We start from the raw sequence: 21,599 nt of genomic DNA on the forward strand, positions 1-21,599 counted from the left end.
CACATTACCTTAATCTTGGGAATTCCCTTCGTTTGAACTAGATCCTGTGTTTTGGTTTTGGTTTATTCCTTCATTTTAGTGAAGCGCATCTGTCAATATCTTTCTGAGAAATGGTACTTGGGTAAATTTTTTGAATATGTTTACAAATATTTTTATTCTACATTTAAATCTAGATTGCCAGTTTTACTGGATATATAGCTCTAAATTGGAATTATTTATTCCTCAGAATTTTGAATGCTTTCCACTTTTTTTTTCAATATATGAAATTTATTGGCAAATTGGTTTCCATACAACACCCAGTGCTCATCACAAAAGGTGCCCTCCTCAATACCCATCACCCACCCTATCCTCCCTGTCACCCCCATCAGCCCTCAGTTCTCAGTTTTTAAGAGTCTCTTATGCTTTGGCTCTCTCCCACTCTAACCTCTTTTTTTTTTTTTTTTCCTTCCCCTCCTCCATGGGTTTCTGTTAAGTTTCTCAGGATCCACATAAGAGTGAAAATATATGGTATCTGTCTTTCTCTGTATGGCTTATTTCACTTAGCATAACTCTCCAGTTCCATCCACGTTGCTACAAAGGGCCATATTTCATTCTTTCTCATTGCCATGTAGTACTCCATTGTGTATATAAACCACAATTTCTTTATCCATTCATCAGTTGATGGACATTTAGGCTCCTTCCATAATTTGGCTATTTTTGAGAGTGCTGCTATAAGCATTGGGGTACAAGTGCCCCTATGCATCAGCACTCCTGTATCCCTTGGGTAAATTCCTAGCAGTGCTATTGCTGGGTCATAGGGTAAGTCTATTTTTAATTTTCTGAGGAACGTCCACACTGCTTTCCAGAGTGGCTGCACCAATTTGCATTCCCACCAACAGTGCAAGAGGGTGCCTGTTTCTCCACATCCTCGCCAGCATCTATAGTCTCGTGATTTGTTCATTTTGGCCACTTTGGCATGAGGTGATACCTGAGTGTGGTTTTGATTTGTATTTCCCTGATGAGGAGCGATGTTGAGCATCTATTCATGTGCTTGTTGGCCATCCAGATGTCTTCTTTAGAGAAGTGTCTATTCATGTTTTCTGCCCATTTCTTCACTGGCTTATTTGTTTTTCAGGTGTGGAGTTTGGTGAGCTCTTTATAGATTTTAGATACTAGCCCTTTGTCCGATATGTCATTTGCAAATATCTTTTCCCATTCCGTTGGTTTCCTTTTAGTTTTGTTGGTTGTTTCCTTTGCTGTGCAGAAGCTTTTTATCTTCATAAGGTCCCAGTAATTCATTTTTGCTTTTAATTCCCTTGCCTTTGGGGATGTGTCGAGTAAGAGATTGCTACGGCTGAGGTCAGAGAGGTCTTTTCCTGCTTTCTCCTCTAAGGTTTTGATGGTTTCCTGTCTCACATTCAGGTCCTTGATCCATTTTGAGTTTATTTTTGTGAATGGTGTGAGAAAGTGGTCTAGTTTCAACCTTCTGCATGTTGCTGTCCAGTTCTCCCAGCACCATTTGTTAAAGAGACTGTCTTTTTTCCATTGGATGTTCTTTCCTGCTTTGTCAAAGACTAGTTGGCCATACGTTTGTGGGTCTAGTTCTGGGGTTTCTATTCTATTCCATTGGTCTATGTGTCTGTTTTTGTGCCAATACCATGCTGTCTTGATGATGACAGCTTTGTAGTAGAGGCTAAAGTCTGGGATTGTGATGCCTCCTGCTTTGGTCTTCTTCAAAATTACTTTGGCTATTCGGGGCCTTTTGTGGTTCCATATGAATTTTAGGATTGCTTGTTCTAGTTTCGAGAAGAATGCTGGTGCAATTTTGATTGGGATTCATTGAATGTGTAGATAGCTTTGGGTAGTAATGACATTTTGACAATATTTATTCTTCCAATTCATGAACAGGGAATGTCTTTCCTTTTCTTTAAATCTTCTTCAATTACCTTCATAAGTTTTCTATAGATTTCAGCATACAGCTCTTTTACATCTTTGGTTAGATTTATTCCTAGGTATTTTATGCTTCTTGGTGCAATTGTGAATGGGATCAGTTTCTTTATTTGTCTTTCTGTTGCTTCATTGTTAGTGTATAAGAATGCAACTGATTTCTGTACATTGATTTTGTATCCTGCAACTTTGCTGAATTCATGTATCAGTTCTAGCAGACTTTTGGTGAAGTCTATCAGATTCCATGTATAATATCAAGTCATCTGCAAAAAGCGAAAACTTGATTTCATCTTTGCCAATTTTGATGCCTTTGATTTCCTTTTGTTGTCTGATTGCTGATGCTAGCACTTCCAACACTATGTTAAACAACAGCGGTGAGAGTGGGCATCCCTGTCGTGTTCCTGATCTCAGGGAAAAAGCTCTCAGTTTTTCCCCGTTGAGGATGATGTTAGCTGTGGGCTTTTCATAAATGGCTTTGATGATGTTTAAGTATGTTCCTTCTATCCCGACTTTCTCAAGGATTTTTATTAAGAAACGGTGCTGGATTTTGTCAAAGGCCTTTTCTGATCGATTGACAGGATCATATGGTTCTTCTCTTTTCTTTTATTAATGTGATGTATCACATTGATTGATTTGCGAATGTTGAACCAGCCCTGCATCCCAGGAATGAATCCCACTTGATCATGGTGAATAATTCTTTTTATATGCTGTTGAATTCGAGTTGCTAGTATCTTATTGAGAATTTTGGCATCCATATTCATCAGGGATATTGGCCTGTAGTTCTCTTTTTTACTGGGTCTCTGTCTGGTTTAGGAATCAAAGTAATACTGGCTTCATAGAATGAGTCTGGAAGTTTTCCTTCCCTTTCTATTTCTTGGAATAGCTTGAGAAGGATAGGTATTATCTCTGCTTTAAACGTCTGGTAGAACTCCCCTGGGAAGCCATGTGGTCCTGGACTCTTACTTGCTGGGAGTTTTTTGATAACAGATTCAATTTCTTCGCTGGTTATGGGTCTGTTCAAGCTTTCTATTTCCTCCTGATTGAGTTCTGGAAGAGTGTGGGTGTTTAGGAATTTTCCATTTCTTCCAGGTTGTCCAATTTGTTGGCATATAATTTTTCATAGTATTCCCTGATGATTGTTTTTATCTCTGAGGGATTGGTTGTCATAATTCCATTTTCATTCATGATTTTATCTATTTGGGTCATCTCTCTTTTCTTTTTGAGAAGCCTGGCTAGAGGGTTGTCAATTTGGTTTATTTTTTCAAAAAACCAACTCTTGGTTTCGTTGATCTGCTCTACAGTTTTTTTAGATTCTATATTGTTTATTTCTGCTCTGATCTTTATTATTTCTCTTCTTCTGCTGGGTTTAGGCTGCCTTTGCTGTTCTGCTTCTATTTCCTTTAGGTGTGCTGTTAGATTTTGTATTTGGGATTTTTCTTGTTTCTTGAGATAGGCCTGGATTGCAATGTATTTTCCTCTCAGGACTGCCTTCGCTGCATCCCAAAGAGTTTGGCTTGTTGTGTTTTCATTTTCCTTTGTTTCCATATATTTTTTAATTTCTTCTGTAATTGCCTGGTTGACCCACTCATTCGTTAGTAGGGTGTTCTTTAACCTCCATGCTTTTGGAGGTTTTCCAGCCTTTTTCCTGTGGTTGATTTCAAGCTTCATAGCATTGTCGTCTGAAAGTATGCATGGTATGATCTCAATTCTTGTATACTTATGAAGGGCTGTTTTGTGACCCAGTATATGATCTATGTTGGAGAATGTTCCATGTGCACTCGAGAAGAAAGTATATTCTGTTGCTTTGGGATGCAGAGTTCTAAATATATCTGTCAAGTCCATCTGATCCAATGTGTCATTCAGGGTCTTGTTTCTTTATTGACCATGTGTCTAGATGATCTCTCCATTTCTGTAAGTGGAGTGTTAAAGTCTCCTGCAATTACCATATTCTTATTAATAAGGTAGCTTATGTTTATGAGTAATTGTTTCATATATTTGGGGGCTCCCGTATTCGGTGCATAGACATTTATAATTGTTAGCTCTTCCTGGTGGATAGACCCTGTAATTATTATATAATGCCCTTCTTCATCTCTTGTTACAGACTTTAATTTAAAGTCTAGTTTGTCTGATATAAGTATGGCTACTCCAGCTTTCTTCTGACTTTCAGTGGCATGATAAATAGTTCTCCATCCCCTCACTCTCAATCTAAAGGTGTCCTCAGATCTAAAATGAGTCTCTTGTAGACAGCAAATAGATGGGTCTTGTCTTGTTTTTTTATCCATTCTGATACCCTATGTCTTTTGGTTGGCGCATTTAAACCATTTACATTCAGTGTTATTATAGAAAGATACAGGTTTACAGTCATTGTGATGTCTGTATGATATGCTTGTAGTGATGTCTCTGGTACTTTGTCTCACAGGATCCCCCTTAGGATCTCTTGTAGGGCTGGTTTAGTGGTGACAAATTCCTTCAGTTTCTGTTTGTTTGGTAAGACCTTTATCTCTCCTTCTATTGTAAATGACAGACTTGCTGGATAAAGGATTCTCGGCTGCATATTTTTTCTGTTCAGCACATTAAAGATCTCATCCCTATTATTTCTGGCCTGCCAAGTTTCAAAAGAGAGATCAGTCAGTAGTCTTATAGGTCTCTCTTTATATGTTACGGCACATTTACCCCTTGCTGCTTTCAGAATTTTCTCTTTATCCTTGTATTTTTCCAGTTTCACTATGATATGTCCTGCAGAAGATCGATTCAAGTTACGTCTGAAGGGAGTTCTCTGTGCCTCTTGGATTTCAATGCCTTTTTCCTTCCCCAGTTCAGGGAAGTTCTCAGCTATAATTTCTTCAAGTACCCCTTCAGCACCTTTCCCTCTCTCTTCCTCCTCTGGGATACCAATTATGCGTATATTAATTCTTTTTAGTGTATCACTTAGTTCTCTGATTTTCCCCCTATACTCCTGGATTTTTTATCTCTTTTTCTCAGCTTCCTCTTTTTCCATAACTTTATTTCTAGTTCACCTATTCTCTCCTCTGCCTCTTCAATCCGAGCTGTTGTCGTTTCCATTTTGTTTTGCATTTTGTTTAAAGCCTTTTTCAGCTCCTCCTGACTGTTCCTTAGTCCCATGATCTCTGTAGGAATAGATTCTCTGCTGTCCTCTATACTGTTTTCAAGCCCAGCGATTAATTTTATGACTATTATTCTAAATTCACTTTCTGTTATATTATTTAAATGCTTTTTGATCAGTTCATTAGCTGTTGTTATTTCCTGGAGATGCTTCTGAGGGGAATTCTTCCGTTTGGTCATTTTGGATAGTCCCTGGCGTGATGAGGACCTGCAGGGCACTTCCCCTGTGCTGTGGTGTATAACTGGAGTTGGTGGGTGGGGCCACAATCAGCCCTGATGTCTGCCCCCAGCCCACCGCTGTGTCCACAGCCAGACTGATGTGTGCCTTCTCTTCCCCTCTCCTAGGGGCGGGATTCACTGTGGGGTGGCGTGGCCCGTCTGGGCTACTTGCACACTGCCAGGCTTGTGGTGCTGGGGATCTGGTGTATTAGCTGGGGTTGGTACGCAAGGTGCACAGGGGCAGGAGGGGCAGGCTTAGCTTGCTTCTCCTTAGGTGTTCCACTTCAGGAGGGGCCCTGTGGCAGTGGGAGGGAGTCAGACCCGCTGCTGGAGGGGTGGCTCCGCAGAAGCACAGCGTTGGGTTTTGCACCAAGGAAGCAATTTTCCTGGCAGGAACTTGTTCCCTTTGGGATTTTTGCTGGGGGATGGGCGAGGGAGATGGCGCTGGCGAGGGCCTTTGTTCCCCACCAAACTGAGCTCTGTTGTCCTGGGGCTCAGCAACTCTCCCTCCCTTTGTCCTCCAGCCTTCCCGCTTTCGGAGCAGAGCTGTTCACTTATGACCTCCCAGATGCTATGTCGCGCTTGCTGTCGGAACACACTCCATCCGGCCCCTCTGCTTTTGCAAGCCAGACTCGGGGGCTCTGTTTGGCCGGCAGGCTGCCCCTCCGCCCAGGCTCCCTCCTGCCAGTCCGAGCAGTGTGCACCGCCTCTCTGCCCTTGCTGCCTTCTTCCGTGGGCCTCTCCTCTGCGCTTGGCTCCAGAGACTCCATTCTGCTAGTCTTCTGGTGGTTTTCTGGGTTAGTTAGGCAGGTGTAGGTGGAATGTAAGTGATCAGCAGGACGTGGTGAACCCAGTGTCCTCCTACACTGCCATCTTCTCGCAGTCGCCTGCACTTTTGTTTTATAACTTTCCGTGTTGATGTTGTGGATTCATTAGTGTTATGATTTCTGATACTTTTTATTTGACCTTTGTTTTTAGGTTTTCATTTTTATCCATGGTTTTGTAATATTTCATGATGTTTTGTCTTACAGGTATTTTCTTATTTAATGGGCTTTGTACATATTTCCCATGGAACATTTTAATATGAGAACTTTTTTCTCATTCCTGGAAATTTTCATGTGTCATTTTTTAGTACTTTCCTCCCTACACTTTCTCTTTCAGAAGTTTGATTAGGCAGATGCTGGTTTTCCTGTTTAACTCCTGATTTTCTGTTTTCATCTGTTGTTTTTTAGTTCATAGCCCTCTCTTGTTTTATTGATTACTCATCTCATTCTCATTGTCCTCCTTACAGAGCAAACTTTCTTATGGATTTAATATGCATATTTGTGTTCTTGTAAAATTGTTACCATTTTGTATGCATGTCTCTTGAATTTACATAAATGATTTAGTATTACTTGCCTGTTTTGTATTTTTTAACTCAAAATCGTATTTAAAAAAAATTTTTTTAACGTTTATTCATCTTTGAGAGATGGAGAGAGACAGAGCATGAGTGGGGAAGGGGCAGAGAGAGGGAGACAAAGAATCGGAAGCAGGATCCAGGCTCTGAACTGTCAGCACAGAGCCCAATGCGGGGCTTGAACTCACGAACTGCGAGATCATGCCCTGAGCCAAAGTTGGATGCTCAACCGACTGAGCCACCCAGGCGCACCTCAAAATTGTACTTTAAGATCTGTCAACATTTAATCTTTTCTTCTAACTTCTGCCTCGCACTCCATGCTATTCATCAAATTCATTTTTGGTCTATTAATGAATATACTGGCTATCTTCCTGTTCCCATATGCTCATTTATGTTTTCCTTATGGACTTTTATATGTGGATCTTTTTGTGATTTATATCCAGAAGCTGGTTTTTATGGCCGCTTAGTAGTGCGACATCTCTCTTTAGAAAGGCTGTACCCCTGTACAATTCCACCAGTAATATATAAAGTCTCCTGTATCTCCACATGCACTCAATATGTAGCATTATTCAACTTTGTAACTCTTGCCAAATCTGATATAATGTGATATCCCAATATTTTAATTTGCTTTTTTTCTTAATTACTAATGAGTTTTAACAACTCTTTTAATGCTCGTTACCCTTTGGACTTTCCTCTTCTGTTTCTTATACCTTTATATCTTTCATATCTATTTCTGTTTTTTTTTTTTTTGTTTGTTTGTTTTTTGTTTTTTTTATCATTCCAGTTTGTAGTTCTTCATAAAGGGCTTGGTCCTTATGAGTCTGATCACCTGGTGGTGGTAGTGGCGAGGTAATTGAGAATGATGGAGATGTGGTGAATTATAGTGGTAGAGCTACCCAAAAGAAGACCTTTCGGAGTGTCTATATCTCAGGAGATTGAGGAGGAGGGACTTGGTGGGCAGTGGTTGAGGAGCCTGGGAATGGTTGGGTGCAGTCATCACAGGAGGGACATTGCTGTGTAAGCTATACTGATATCCTCAACAATCTGAGTTTCTGGATACCAGGAATCTCTTGGGCCTTAGGAAACTCCTACGCAACATGTGGTTGGAATAGTTTAGCATCTGACACTTCTAGGACTTAAAGATGGTGATGTCACCCTGAGCTGCCATTCTAATCAGTGAGTAGATGCCATCATCAGAGGAAGAAGTCTAGCCAGGATTGGTAGTCAGGGCTATAACTTATCCTCTCAGTGCTTAGCACAGTATCAGTTTATAAGAATTCCACATATGTTTGAAATAGAAATTCAGCTATTGGTATTTATTATTCTTCATATTACTTTTTCTACTGCTATAGATTCACTTGAAGGATTTTTTTTCAAATATGCACAAACTGCTCATTAGCTAATGGCTATACTAACATAATGACATAAATAGTTGTATGGAAAATTTCACAGTATCTCAGATGATAATTATAACATTGAAATTGTCTTAAAGTCTGATGTAGAAATCTTAAATATGCACTCCATTTTTATAAAAGATATATAGAAAATAAGTTTTTACTTTATTTTTAATAATTTATATTATGACAAATTAAAATAAAGGTTCATGACAATTGTCTAAACAAAACTTTACAGTGGTTTTCTATAGAAAAAAATACAGTTAGATAACATTTTGAGAATTTCTAGTTGTGATTTTCTAAATCACAAGTTGTAGAGTCTCTTCTTCATCTTTGGTACCCTCTTGTGGTCAGTGGAAGGGATTGGTTTGGACTTCTTTTAACAATTATGTATAGTTTCATGTTTTTTATCTGCATGATAGACCTATCATTTTTATGAATATTGACTTTTGTTTTGGCTATATACAAATTTGGAGTAAAATTGACAGTTGGAGTTTTCTTCCCATTCCTTACTTTGCTGTGTAAAGTGAAGGTGTGGCACAACCACACTTACTAATCTTAAAAGCTGAGATATAATATGATCACTGTGCTTAGAGTAAATGTGGTATCATCTGGAAAGCAGATTGATTGCAGACCCAGAACTTACCTTATACTTTTGTCAGCTAATATTGGGTTTGGGGACTAATTTGCCATTTTTGATGATCTATTTTAAATTTTATAATACATATACATACACACATATACAAACACATCACACATATATACATATATATGTGACTTAATTTTATTTTATTTAAAAATGTTATTATTTTGTTATTAGACTTCATTTTAAGTGATTACCTAGTTCAAATGCACTTAACTGTATTTACAGGAAATGTGACAGTATAATGTAGTCTCTTTTTTTCAAATCATGCTCTGACAATAAGAAGACAGGAATCCTGTGCAGAATTTAGTAAAGATTCATGGGTTATTTTTCCCTTCCCTCTGCAGCATTTGTTTCAGAGCAGATTCTTAGCCTGATATCCATAACATGTAACCAAAAGATAAGAGATAGCTGTGTGGTGTTAAGTTATTAAATCCAAATGAGACGTGGCTTATATGAGGAGTACATCATGGCTTTGGGGACAGATGTGAATTTCAAGGAGAAATGCTCTTTGTTTTCAAGAAAGTGCTTCCCTACATTATAGTTGTCCTTCATGTGGCCTACTCAGTTCTTTAATTTTAGGCTAGATCTGAGTGTGTTTTTGTTGTACATCATTGGAACCTTTGAGTAGATCTGTTGCTGTCCTGGTGAAGTACTAGGATTTGAATAAGAGTCCAGAAAGTGCTCTGGGAATGAGTTTTATATTGCCAGGAATGCTGACATGTTGGCACTGAATTGTTTCCAAAAATGCCATCAAACACTGACTGAAAACAAAGATACTAGTGTTGTCACCACAGCTGTGTTCTCTTTGCCTTTACCCAGTTTCTTCTATGCACAGTAAGAAATTTTAAGTCCCCTAAAATGAAAGTGAGTCAGCATTGTGTAATGTGTAATGTGTAACTGTAATGTGACTGGTTGCCCCCCAGTGTTTGTGCACATTGGGATTGAGTTAAGCTGTTAAGCTATTTGTGTAGAATTGTCCCTGGTATTATGGATTTTGTTTTGTTCTGTTTTAAACAAATGGACTATCTGTGAGGGATTGTGGTGCCCAGTGTTACAAGAGGAAGAAGTTCCCTTGTTCATTAAATATTTATCGAGCACTTTCTCAAATATTCAGTTTTAAAAAGAGGATAGGGTACATACCTAAATTTCTCTCCTACAGTGTCAAACACAAAGACTGTAAGAAATTTGTATGTAAAGCTCTGTGAGCCTTCAAAAGGGAGGGAGAGTTGATGGAAGGGACTTGTGAATGAGGCCTGTTTGAGTTGTGTGCTAAAGTGGATGTAACTTGAATATGTGGAAATTAGAAGAAATGAGCATTTTGTCAGAGGAGAAATGACCTGCAGAGAAAAAAGATAAGGAGCTCAAAGGTGCTAGTGGGAGAGACTTTTCAAAACGTTGATTGGGAAGGTCAATTGTGAGCATGAAATGCTAGATTAAAAAGTAAGCTCCATTGAGCAAAGGATGAAATATTCACCCAGGTGTCTTGTTGCAACAGTAGAGAGGACAAGCTTGTTCCATCCTGAGCCTTGGACTTCTCTGCTTCCTTCTGGGTCTGCTGCTCCACATTCTGTAATAGGAGTTTCTCAGTAGACCTGCTTTTTTGGATGTGAATACCACTCTTTATTTTTTTTATTGTGTTTCTCCAGCCACATTTTCTCCTTATGTAATAAAAATCCCTTGAAGATTTTGACTTTTCTCATTTATCAGTCTAATAGTTTAATTTACAAACATATTAGTACTTCTTAAATGGCCCAAAAGTGACTTGAACTTTTACAGTGCTCTTCCCATTCGGTGTAATTTTGTCCGTTAACTTTCTGAAGTTCCATATTTGGAACTAGATCATGGTGAGTTAAAAATGTCAGAGGTGGCAGTGAATCAAAAAAATTACTTGGATCTATCAGTCTGAATCTGACAACTTCAGATAATGGGACAGACAGACCAGAGACCTGCCTGTCTTTTCCCTTTCTTCTTTCCTCCCCTCCTCCTCCTGTCCATCCATACATCTATCCATGTATTGAATTTTTTTTCTATTGATGTATAGTTGGCACACAATGTTATATTGTTTTCAGGTGTGCAATACAGTGATTCTACAACTCTATACATTATGTTGTACACTTCTCTGTATTGTTCCAATTTTATTTTTTTTATTTTTTTTATTTTTTTTTAAAAAAATTTTTTTTTTCAACGTTTATTTATTTTTGGGACAGAGAGAGACAGAGCATGAACGGGGGAGGGGCAGAGAGAGAAGGAGACACAGAATCGGAAACAGGCTCCAGGCTCTGAGCCATCAGCCCAGAGCCCGACGCGGGGCTCGAACTCACGGACCGCGAGATCGTGACCTGGCTGAAGTCGGACTCTTAACCGACTGCGCCACCCAGGCGCCCCTATTGTTCCAATTTTAGTATGTGTGCTACTGAAACAAGCATATACCCATCTATTATTATTTTTTATTAACCTCTTTGAAATACTTCAGCAAATAATGAAGGAAAACATTATGCATAATAATCAGAGAGCTTGTTAAAAAATAATAATTCCTGAATCTCTGGATGGGGATAATAGGAATCTGCATTTTGAATAGAAATACTTGACTCTCATTAAAGTGGTCCAGACATTGCATTTCCAGTAACACTGAAATAAAAGCAAAGAAGAGTACTTCTTTGGTGAATGAAATTTATGAGTATGATCACCTAGTATTTATTTCATAGGGACTCATAAATAGAAAAAAAGTTCCCTTGTGAATAACATATTTATAGTTGGAGAATATTATATGCCCAGGCATGTCTTTCTCCTTTAGGATTTTATTCCATTTGCATTTCTATAAGAATGCACCACCAGCTGAGAGGTATAGATTTCCCCTGCAGCTTCCCCTATAAGATAATACAATTTTAAGAATAAGCAAAGGTTAGCCATTAGTTATGTTGAGTGTATGATAAAGATGTTGTTAACCTTTTTGGTTTGATTTTGAACCATCTTACTTAATTATTTCATGCTACCAATTTTTAGAAGTTTGTTTCCCTCTGTTTCCCCTCATCAAGAATGGTTTGAAATATCAGGTATCTTTTTGTAGCTGGGAAATAATGATTCCTTGAAAGAGTCTATGTGAGCACTTCTCTAAACTGGTTATATGTTAACTCATTGAAATCACCAAAAAAACGAAATGAGACACTCTCTCTTGGTCCTATCTCACACTTACTAGATCAGAATTTCCTGTTGAGAATCAATTATAAAGTTCTCAGAGGGATTCTACTCTAGCCAACCTGGCTCCCTTCATACTATAGTTCCATGAACTTCTTTGAGAATTTTGATTACATATTTGAATACATAGTCAAATGACTTGTTTCACATCCTTCTTCCTACTCCATCAAGTTTTATACATATTTGGAGCTCACTAAATCTGTAGTAAATACTTGTATTGGACATTTGATGGTGATGGTAAAAAAAAAAAAATCAAAATTTTAGTCTCTAATTAGTATATTTTGTTGTTATTGTTATCCCCTAGGATGGAAAGAAGAAGTTTGATAAGGAAAGTGAAAAGTACTATTCTATTCTTGAGAAACATTTAAATTTGTCTGCAAAGAAAAAGGAATCTCATTTGCAAGAGGTAAGTTTTTCCAATTGAAATGTGAAAAGGACATTAGCATTAAATCATGTGAAGTCCAAATTTCCAAAGGTGGTAGTATCTCAAAATATGCTACTCTTTTTAAAAAGTGTGTATTTATGTATTTTGAGAGAGAGAGAGAGGAAGCTCTGGTGCCCACACATGAGCAGGGAGAGGGGCAGAGAGAGAGAGTCTCAAGCAAGCTCCTTGCTGATAGTGCCCCCCACACACACACAACAAGGGGCTTGATCTCAGAAATCATGAAGTCATGACCTAAGCCGAAACCAAGAGTGGGAAGCTCAACTGACTGAGCCACCAAGGCACTCCCCAAATCTGCTACTCTTTAATAATGATGAGAAGGAATAGAATAAGACTTTTTTTCTTTTCTTATTGGGCATTTTTTCAATGTCAGGACCTACCAAATTCATGGAATAGCTTTTTTTATATCTGTTTTTAAGGTGTTGCTTCTGCATTAAGGGGAAAACAGATCCACAATTACACATTATAAAATCTCTATTTTTTTTTTTATCAATTTTCTTAAAAAACAAGGCAACAGAAATATTTTACTAACATCTATGCATGGAAGCAGTCCGTATCTTCCCTTTTTTTTCTGAAATATTTATCATTGGTTGTTTTTAAGTATAATAAAATCGAGTAGTCCTTTTACTAAAGCGTAATATTGTTCCAGTTCCAGTGATCAGATACGTTTAAAAACAAAAACTGGGCCCTCTTGCCATTATCTAATATCTTAGCAACTATAAAATCTTGACACATGGCTGACACTGAACCATGGGAGTTGTTGAACTCATTCACCTGCAGTTCCTTACTGCCCTCCAGACCTTTGCAGGGAATCTTATACTGTGCTGAGTCTCCTCCAGTCTCCTCTTTCTCTTCTGTTTGTACTTCTAGATATCTCAGTCAAGAACCTTTTTCAAATGCCTCCTCTTAATCTTCATAGCAAAGCCACCTACCTTCCTGAACTGCTTATCAAACCTGGATCTCCACTCTCTTTATTCCTTATTTGCCTTACCTCCACATTCACCCACAAGGCATACTTGTTAAGTTGGAGTATGGATGCAGTGGAGTCAAAAGGCATGCCTGGAGTCAAAAGGCATGAGAGGGTTATTTTTATTTCTTTTTGCTCTTTGCTATTCTCCTATGTTCTCATTTAGTGAACTGAATCTCTCATTCAAAAAATGTTTTTTTAAAAAAAGTTTTAATATTGGTAATTTTTGTTATTTACACATGTATTCATTATAACTAATATGTTGTTATTAACACCTGTTATTAAAGTAGGATATATTTATATACAATTATGTGTCTAGGGAAAGATTTTCTGACTAAATTGAAATGGAGAAAAATCTGTCATTAAGAAAAATCATATTTTTAGTTTTCATTGGCATGTCTAATCTTATGAAGTACTATGTTATAACTTAATATTATATTTACATGTTCCAAACTTCTTAAATGCTCACATACCTCTTTGATTATTACACTGCAAGAAACCTAGAAAAGAATGGAGTGTGTAAATGTAGTCATGTAAAGGAAGGCTCACCTTATTGTCACCAGTAAACCACTATCTGTCATGCCAAGGGCTTTGGCCAGGTGCCATTTTAAAAATATACCCCTTCTAAATCAAGGGTGCTTTTTAGAATCTCTAAAGGGTTATATGTTCTTAAGATATAGATTCAGACTCAGATATTGCCTAAACCATCAAGCAAGTACTAACTTTATCCAAATTCTAAAATCCTCTAGAGGGTATACTTCAGTTTTCCCTGACAACCTAACTCTGTATTAATATTTGCCTGTTAGTGGCCTTCAATCCCTCAGGCTATGGTAGAAAAGAATATCTGTTCTGGTTCTGTATTTAGTTGGAGCCTAGGAAAACCTATAATATGATTAATAGCATTCTCTACTTGCCCCATTACACACACACACACACACACACACACACACACACACTCACGTGCACACACACACACACACGTGCATGCAGGCACATACTTCTTTTCCAGGAGCCATAACCTACAACAGAACACAGTGCACAAATTGTGCCAGAGCAGCTGCTCAGAGCACATAATAGGCAAGGGAAAATATGCATTGCTTTTTTTCCCTCTACTCTTCCAAGAATCAAACCTGTTGAAGGGAGAAGCTGCCATGCTTGCATTTAATTCTGTAACCTCTGTTCCTTTCTAGAGAAACTCTGGTACTTCTGTCAGTACCCAGTTTATTAAGTTGTTTTCAAAAACACCACTCTGTGACTTCTCACCTGCACACTTGACTTCTTGTTGATTTCTTAATGGAAAATAAGTGGTTGCCCATTTTTAGTACTGAATTAGGGGTCAGCTTGTGTTGATAAAACTACAAGGCTATCAATGAGATGGATCATTGGATTAAACAGAATTAGAAAGACTTGTTAAGATTATAGGCTTTATAGTAAATGAAAAGAAGTAATATTTGATATGTAACTGGATACTTTATTTCTGTGTATAAGAGGAAGAGATCATAAAGGAAATGTGGAAAGACCAGAATGTGTAAAAATAATCTGTATTTCAAAATGTATTAAATCAAATGAAAAGTAAAAGTTTTAGGGAATTTGTACAACATATGACACAGGATTACCATCTCTTATGTATAAGTTGCATTTGCAAATCACTGTGAAAAAGTCTTCAATGGAAAAATATGAGGTAACCATTTGAAAGAGCACAGAATGGAGAAGAAGATGGTGGTGGAGTAGAAGGACCCTAGGCTTTCCTCATCCCATGAATATAATTAGATAACTATCAAATCATGCTAAATATCCCAGAAATTGACCTGAAGACTAGGAGAACAAACTTCACAACTAAACATAGAGAAGAAGCCACATCAAAGAAGGTAGGAAGTGCAGAGACACAGTTTGACAGAGAAATGGATCATGGCCATTGTGATGGGGAGGGAGCCATAATTGTGGAGAAGGGCGAGAGACAGACTAACATGCTATGGAGGAGTGCACAGGAAAAACAAATCCCCTTGGCAATTGGCTTGGAAAGCAAGAGGGGCTGAATTTCATGAGTTCTGGCAACCAGTGGGACTTAAATCCTGGAGTTCTGTGGGAGGGAAGGCAGGACAAACAGGCTGTGGATGTACAGTGTGGAAATAGGAATCTGAAGAGCACTTGGGGGCACTCAGTGGTGAGGTTACTTGGTTATCCCAGAGCATGTCCCAGAGAGGTAGCATTCATAGAGAGACCCTTCTAGGAACAAAGGAACCGGCAGGTGCTATTTCCCTTCCCTGCCCCTCAGCATAAGTACAAGGCCACCTGTGGGAACTACTGCAGCATAGGCACTTACTACTTACCTTGCTTAAACCAAGTCCTGCCCTCGCTCCCAACTCCATGCCCTTTCTAGTCATGTTTACCTTAGTTCCAGAATGGAAGGCCCATACCCCCAAAAGACCAGCCCAAACCCCTGCCAACACTGCATCTCCAGATGCAGGAGTTTTGTGTAGCCTAGGTTCCAGTGGCGGTGGCAATGTGTCTCATTTCACAAGCAGATCAGAGCACACCTAGTTAAAACATGCCACATTCAGGCCAGGGTCCAAACACTGCTCACAGCAGGCAAAGAGAGACTTTGTAGATGACTGGGATGAAGGGACACAAGAGCAGACCACATACAGCATACATTGGAGACACTCCTGGACAGGGGACACTACAGTGTAGGTCACTACAGGACCTCTTCATAAGGCCATTACCCTCAAGCATAAGAGATGTACCTGGCTTTCCTAACATAGGCATGGAGACTTACACAAAATGAGAAGACAGAGGACTTTGTCCCAAATAGGACAAGGCCAAGGCCAGAGATCTAAATGAAACAGATCTAAGTAATCTGGCTGATAAAGAATTTAAAGTAATGATCATAAAGATACTCAGTAAATTTGAGAAAAGAGCGAAAGCCATCAGTGAGACGCTTAACAGAGATAAGGAACATAACAGGGATAAAGGGGTCAATAAACAAAATGAAAAACCCACCTGATGGAATGAACAGTAGGCTGGAAGAACCAGAGGAATGAATGAATGACCTAGAAGGCAGAGTAATGGAAAGTAATCAAGCTGAACAAAGAGAGAAAGAGGATTATGCAAAATGAGAATAGACTTAGGGAAATCAGTGACTCCATCAAATATAATAACATTCGTATTATAGAAGTCACAGAAGAAGAAGAAAGGAGAAAAGCAGGCAGATAATTTATTTGAAGAAATAATAGCTGAAAACTTCCCTAATCTGGGGAAGGAAGCAGATATCTAGATCCATGAGGCACAGAGAACCTTTAACAAAGTCAACAAAAACAAATCTATACCAAGGCACACTATCTATCTATCTATCTATCTATCTATCTATCTATCTATCTATCAGAGCATGCAAATATGCAGGAGCGTGTAGGGGAGGAGCAGAGGGACAGGGAGACAGAGAATCTTAAGCAGGTTCCATGCCCAGTGCGGAGTCTGATGTGGGACTTAATTTCATGATTCTAAGATCATGACCTGACCCAAAATCAAGAGTTGGACACTTAACTGACTAAGCCATGCCTCTCACACCAAGACATGGTATAACTAAAATGGCAAATATAGTGATAATTTTTTTAAGAAGCAAGCAGAAAGACAATTACATGCAAAGGAAACCCCGCTAAGGGTACCATGGGATTTTTCAACAGAAATTTTCCAAGCCAGAAGGGAGTGGCATGATATACTCACCGTGCTGAATGGGAAAAAAATGTGCAGCCAAGAATCCTCTATCCAGTAATGCTATCATTCATAATAAGAGATCTAAAGAGTTTCTCAGACAAATAAAAACTAAAGGAGTTCATGACAAATAAACCAGCCCTGCAAGAAATATTGAAAGGGGCTCTTTGGGTGAAAGGAAAGACCACAAGTGGGAGCATGAAGTAAGGAAACAAAAAAGCAGTAAAAATGAGTATTTTTATAAAGTTTCAGTCAAGGACTGACAAAATTGAAGGTTGTAAAATATGACACCATATACCTAAAACATGGGGAGGGGAGGAGTAAACAGTGAGTTCAAACTTAAATGATCATCATCTTAATACAGGCTGCTATATGCAGAAAATGTTATATACAAGCCTAATGGTAACCACAAATCAAAACCACTAATAAATATGCAAGGAATAAAGAGAAAGAAATCCAAATATATCACTAAAGAAAACCAGCAAACCATGAAAGTGAGAAAGACAAAGGATCAGAGAAAATCTTCAGAAACCATAAAACAGGTAATAAAATAGCAATAAATACATATCTATAAATAGTTTCAAGGTAAAATGGACTAAATGCTCCAATCAGAAGACATAGTGCAACAGAATGGATAAAGTAGCAAGGCCCATCTATATGTTGCCTATAAGAGACTCATTTTAGACCTAAGGATACTTGCAATTGAAAGTGAGGGGTTGGAGAAACATTTATCCTGCAAATGGATGTCAAAAGAAAGCTGAAGTACCAATACTTACATTGTTTTATTTCCTTTTGGAGAGAGAGAGACAGAGTATGAGTGGAGGAAGGGGCAGAGAGAAAGGGAGAATCTGAAGCAGGCTCCAGGTTCTGACCTGTCTACACAGAGCCCAATGTGGAGCTCGAACCCACAAACCATGAGATCATGACTTGAGCCAAAGTTGGACATTTAACCGACCTAGCCACCCAGGCGCCCCTGAAATACCAATACTTATATCAGACAAAGTAAACTTTAAAACAAAGACTAATAAGAGACAAAGAAAGATATTACATAATAATAAAGAGGACAGTCCAATAAGAAGATAATAGTTATGTGCCTAACATGGGAGCATCCAAATACATAAAGGAATTAATAACAAACACAAAGGAATTAATTGATGGTAACACAATAGTGGGGGATTTTAATACCCTACTTACATCAATGGTGATACGATCTAAACAGAAAATCAACGAGGAAAGAATGGCTTTGAATGACACACTGGACCAGATGGATTTCTCAGATACATTCAGAACATTCCATCTTAAAACAGCAGAATACACATGCTATTCTTTTTTTTTTTTTTTACTTCAAATTTTTATTTAATTCTAGTTAGTTAACATACAGTACAATATTGGTTTCAGGAGTAGAATTCCGTGATTCATCACTTAACATACAACACCCAGTGCTCATCATAACAAGTGCCCTCCTTAATACCATCACCCATCTAGCCCATCTCCCACCCACCTCCCTCCATCAAACCTCAGTTTGTTCTCTATCTTTAATAGTGTCTTATGGTTTGTTCCCTTGTTCTCTTTTTGTTGCCCTCCATATATTCATCTGTTTTCCTTCTTAAATTCCACATATGAGTGAAATCATATGGTATTTGTCTTTCTCTGACTTATTTCTTTTAGCGTAATACACTCTAGCTTCATCTACATTGTTGCAAATGGTGAGATTTCATTCTTTTTTGATGAAAGAATAATATTCCATATATATATATACACACACACCACATCTCTTTTTCCATCCATCAGTCAATGGACATTTGTGCTTGCTCCATAGTTTGGCTATTGTTGATAATGCTGGTATAAACATCAGGGTACATGTACCCCTTCACATCAGCATTTTTGTATCCTTTGGGTAAATACCTAGTCGTGCAATTGCTGGATTATAGGATAGTTCTATTTTTAACTTTTTGGGGAACCTCCATACTGTTTTCCAGAGTGGCTGCACCAGTTTGCATTCCCACCAACAGTTTAAGAGGGTTCCCCTTTCTTTGTATTGTTGCCAACACCTGTTGTTTCTTGTGTTATTAATTTTAGCCATTCTGACAGGTGTGAAGTGATAGCTCTTTGTGGTTTTGATTGGTATTTCCCTAATGATGAGTGAAGTTGAGCACCTTTTCATGTGTCTGTTAGCCAGCCATCTGGATGTCTTCTTTGGAAAAGTGTCTATTCATGTCTTCTGCCCATTTCTTAACTAGATTACTTATATTTTGGTTGTTGAGTTTGATAAATTCTTTATAGGTTTTAGATACTAATCCTTTATCTGATATGTCATTTGCAAATATCTTTTCCCATTTTCGTAGGCTGCCTTTTAGGTTTATTGATTGTTTCCTTTGCTGTGGTGAAGCTTTTTCTCTTGTTGAGGTCCCAATTGTTCATTTTTGCTTTTGTTTCCCTTCCCCCTGGCTATGTGTCTAGTTAGAAGTTGCTCCAGCTGAGGTCAAAGAGGTTGCTGCCTATGTTCTTCTCTACAAATATTTTTAAGTTTATTTATTTATTTGAGAGACAGAGAAAGAGAAAGAGTGTGCATGAGTGGGGGGGTGCAGAGAGAGAGAGAGGGAGAGAGAGAGAGAATCCCAAACAGACTCTGTTAGCAGAGGCTTGAACTCACAAACCACGAGAGCATGACTGGAGATGAAGTTGGACGCTTAACTGACTGAGCAACCCAGGCACCTCTCCTCTATGATTTTGATGGTTTTCTGCCTCACATTTAGGTCTTTCATCCATTTTGAATTTATTTTTGTGTATAGTGTAAGAAAGTGGTCCAGTTTCATTCTTCTGCATGTTGCTGTCTAGTTTTCCCAACACCATTTGTTGAAGAGACTTTTTTCCATTGGATATTTTTTCCTGCGCTGTCAAGGATGAGTTGACTGTATAGTTGTGGATCAATTTCTGGGTTTTTTACTCTGTTCCATTGATCTGTATGTCTGTTTTTGTGCCAGTACCCTACTGTCTTGATGACTGCAGCTTTGTAATATAGCTTAAAATACAGAATTGTGATGCCTCTTGTCTTGTTTTTCACTTTCAGAATTGCTTTGACTATATGAGGTCTTTTCTGGCTCCATACAAATTTTTGGATTGTTAGTTCTAGCTTTATGAAGAATGCTGGTGGTATTTTGATAGGGATTGCATTAAATGTGTAGATTGCTTTGCATAGTGTAGAACTTTAATAATGTTTTTTTCTTCCAATCCATGAGCATGGAATGCTTTTCCATTTCTTTGTGTCCCCTTCAATATCTTTCATAAGTCTTCTATAGTTTTCAGAGTACAGATCTTTTACCTCTTTAGTTAGGCTTATTCCTAGGTATATTATGGTTTTTGGTGCAATTGTAAAAAGGGGTTGATTCCTCACTTTCTTTTTCTGCTCCTTCATTATCAGTGTATAAAAATGCAACAGATTTCTGCTCATTGATTTTATATCCTGCAACTTTTCTGAATTCATGTATTCTAACAATTTTTTGGTGGAGTATTTTGCAAATAGTAAAAGTTTGACTTCTTCCTTGCTGATTTGTATGTGATTTATTTATTTTTGTTGTCTGATTGCTGAGGCTAAGACTTCCAGTACTACGTTAAATTGTAATGGTGAGAGTGGAGATCCTTCACTCATTCTTGACCATGGTGGAAAGGCTTTCAGTTTTTCCCCATTGAGGATGATATTAGCTGTGGGTCTTTTGTATATGGCCTTTATGATGTTGAGGTATGTCCCATCTATCCTTACTTTGTTGAAGGTTTTTATCAAGAATGGAAGCTATATTTTGTCACATGCTTTTTCTGTATCTTTTGAGTGGATCATATGGTTCTTTTCCTTTCTTTTATTAATGTGGTGTATCACATTGATTGATTTGTACCTATTGAATCAGCTCTGCAGCCCAGCAATAAATCCCACTGGTATGTACTGTTGGATTCGATTTGCTAGTCTCATGTTGATAATTTTTGCATCCATGTTTATTAAGCATACTGGCCTGTAATTCTCCTTTTTTAAAAAAAGTAGAGTCTTTGTCTGGTTTTGGAATCAAGGTAATGCTGGCCTTGTAGAATGAGTTCAGAAGTTTTCCTTCCATTTCTATTTTTTTTTTTTTTTGGAACAGTTTGGGAAGAGTAAGTATCAAGTCTTGTTTAAATGTCTGGTAGAATTCCCCTGGGAACCCATCTAGCCCTGGACTTTGGTTCATTGGGAGATTTTTGATAACCAATTCCGTTTCTTTGCTGGTTATGGATCTATTCAAATTTTCTATTTCTTCCTGTTTCCGTTTTGGTAGTTTGTATGTTTCTAGAAATTTATTCTTTTCTTCCAGATTGCCCAGTTTGCTGACATATAATTTTTCATAGTATTCTCTTATAATTGTATTTTGGTGGTGTTGCTTGTGATCTCTCCCATTTCATTTGTGATTTTTTGGGATCCTTTCTGTTTTCTTTTTGATAAGTCTAGCTAGGAGTTTATCCATTTTATTAATTCTTTCGAAGAACTAGCTCTTAATTTTTTTATTTGTATATTTTTTTTATTTGTATATTGTTTTTTTATTTGTATATTGTTTTTTTAT

General features: G+C 38.0%; 1 protein-coding gene across 1 annotated transcript in view; it reads left to right on the forward strand.

Moving 5' to 3' along the window:
- The window catches only part of ARHGAP42 (Rho GTPase activating protein 42), a 339,332-nt gene that overhangs the window by 226,923 nt on the left and 90,810 nt on the right, over positions 1-21,599 (forward strand). The window contains exon 5 of the mRNA XM_040489702.1: positions 12,204-12,305. Coding sequence (XP_040345636.1) covers positions 12,204-12,305 — 102 coding nt within the window. The remainder of the gene's footprint in view (positions 1-12,203; positions 12,306-21,599) is intronic.

This window comes from Herpailurus yagouaroundi, unplaced genomic scaffold, assembly GCF_014898765.1.
Source record: "Herpailurus yagouaroundi ecotype Mexico unplaced genomic scaffold, PumYag 180, whole genome shotgun sequence".
Lineage (NCBI taxonomy): Eukaryota > Metazoa > Chordata > Mammalia > Carnivora > Felidae > Herpailurus > Herpailurus yagouaroundi.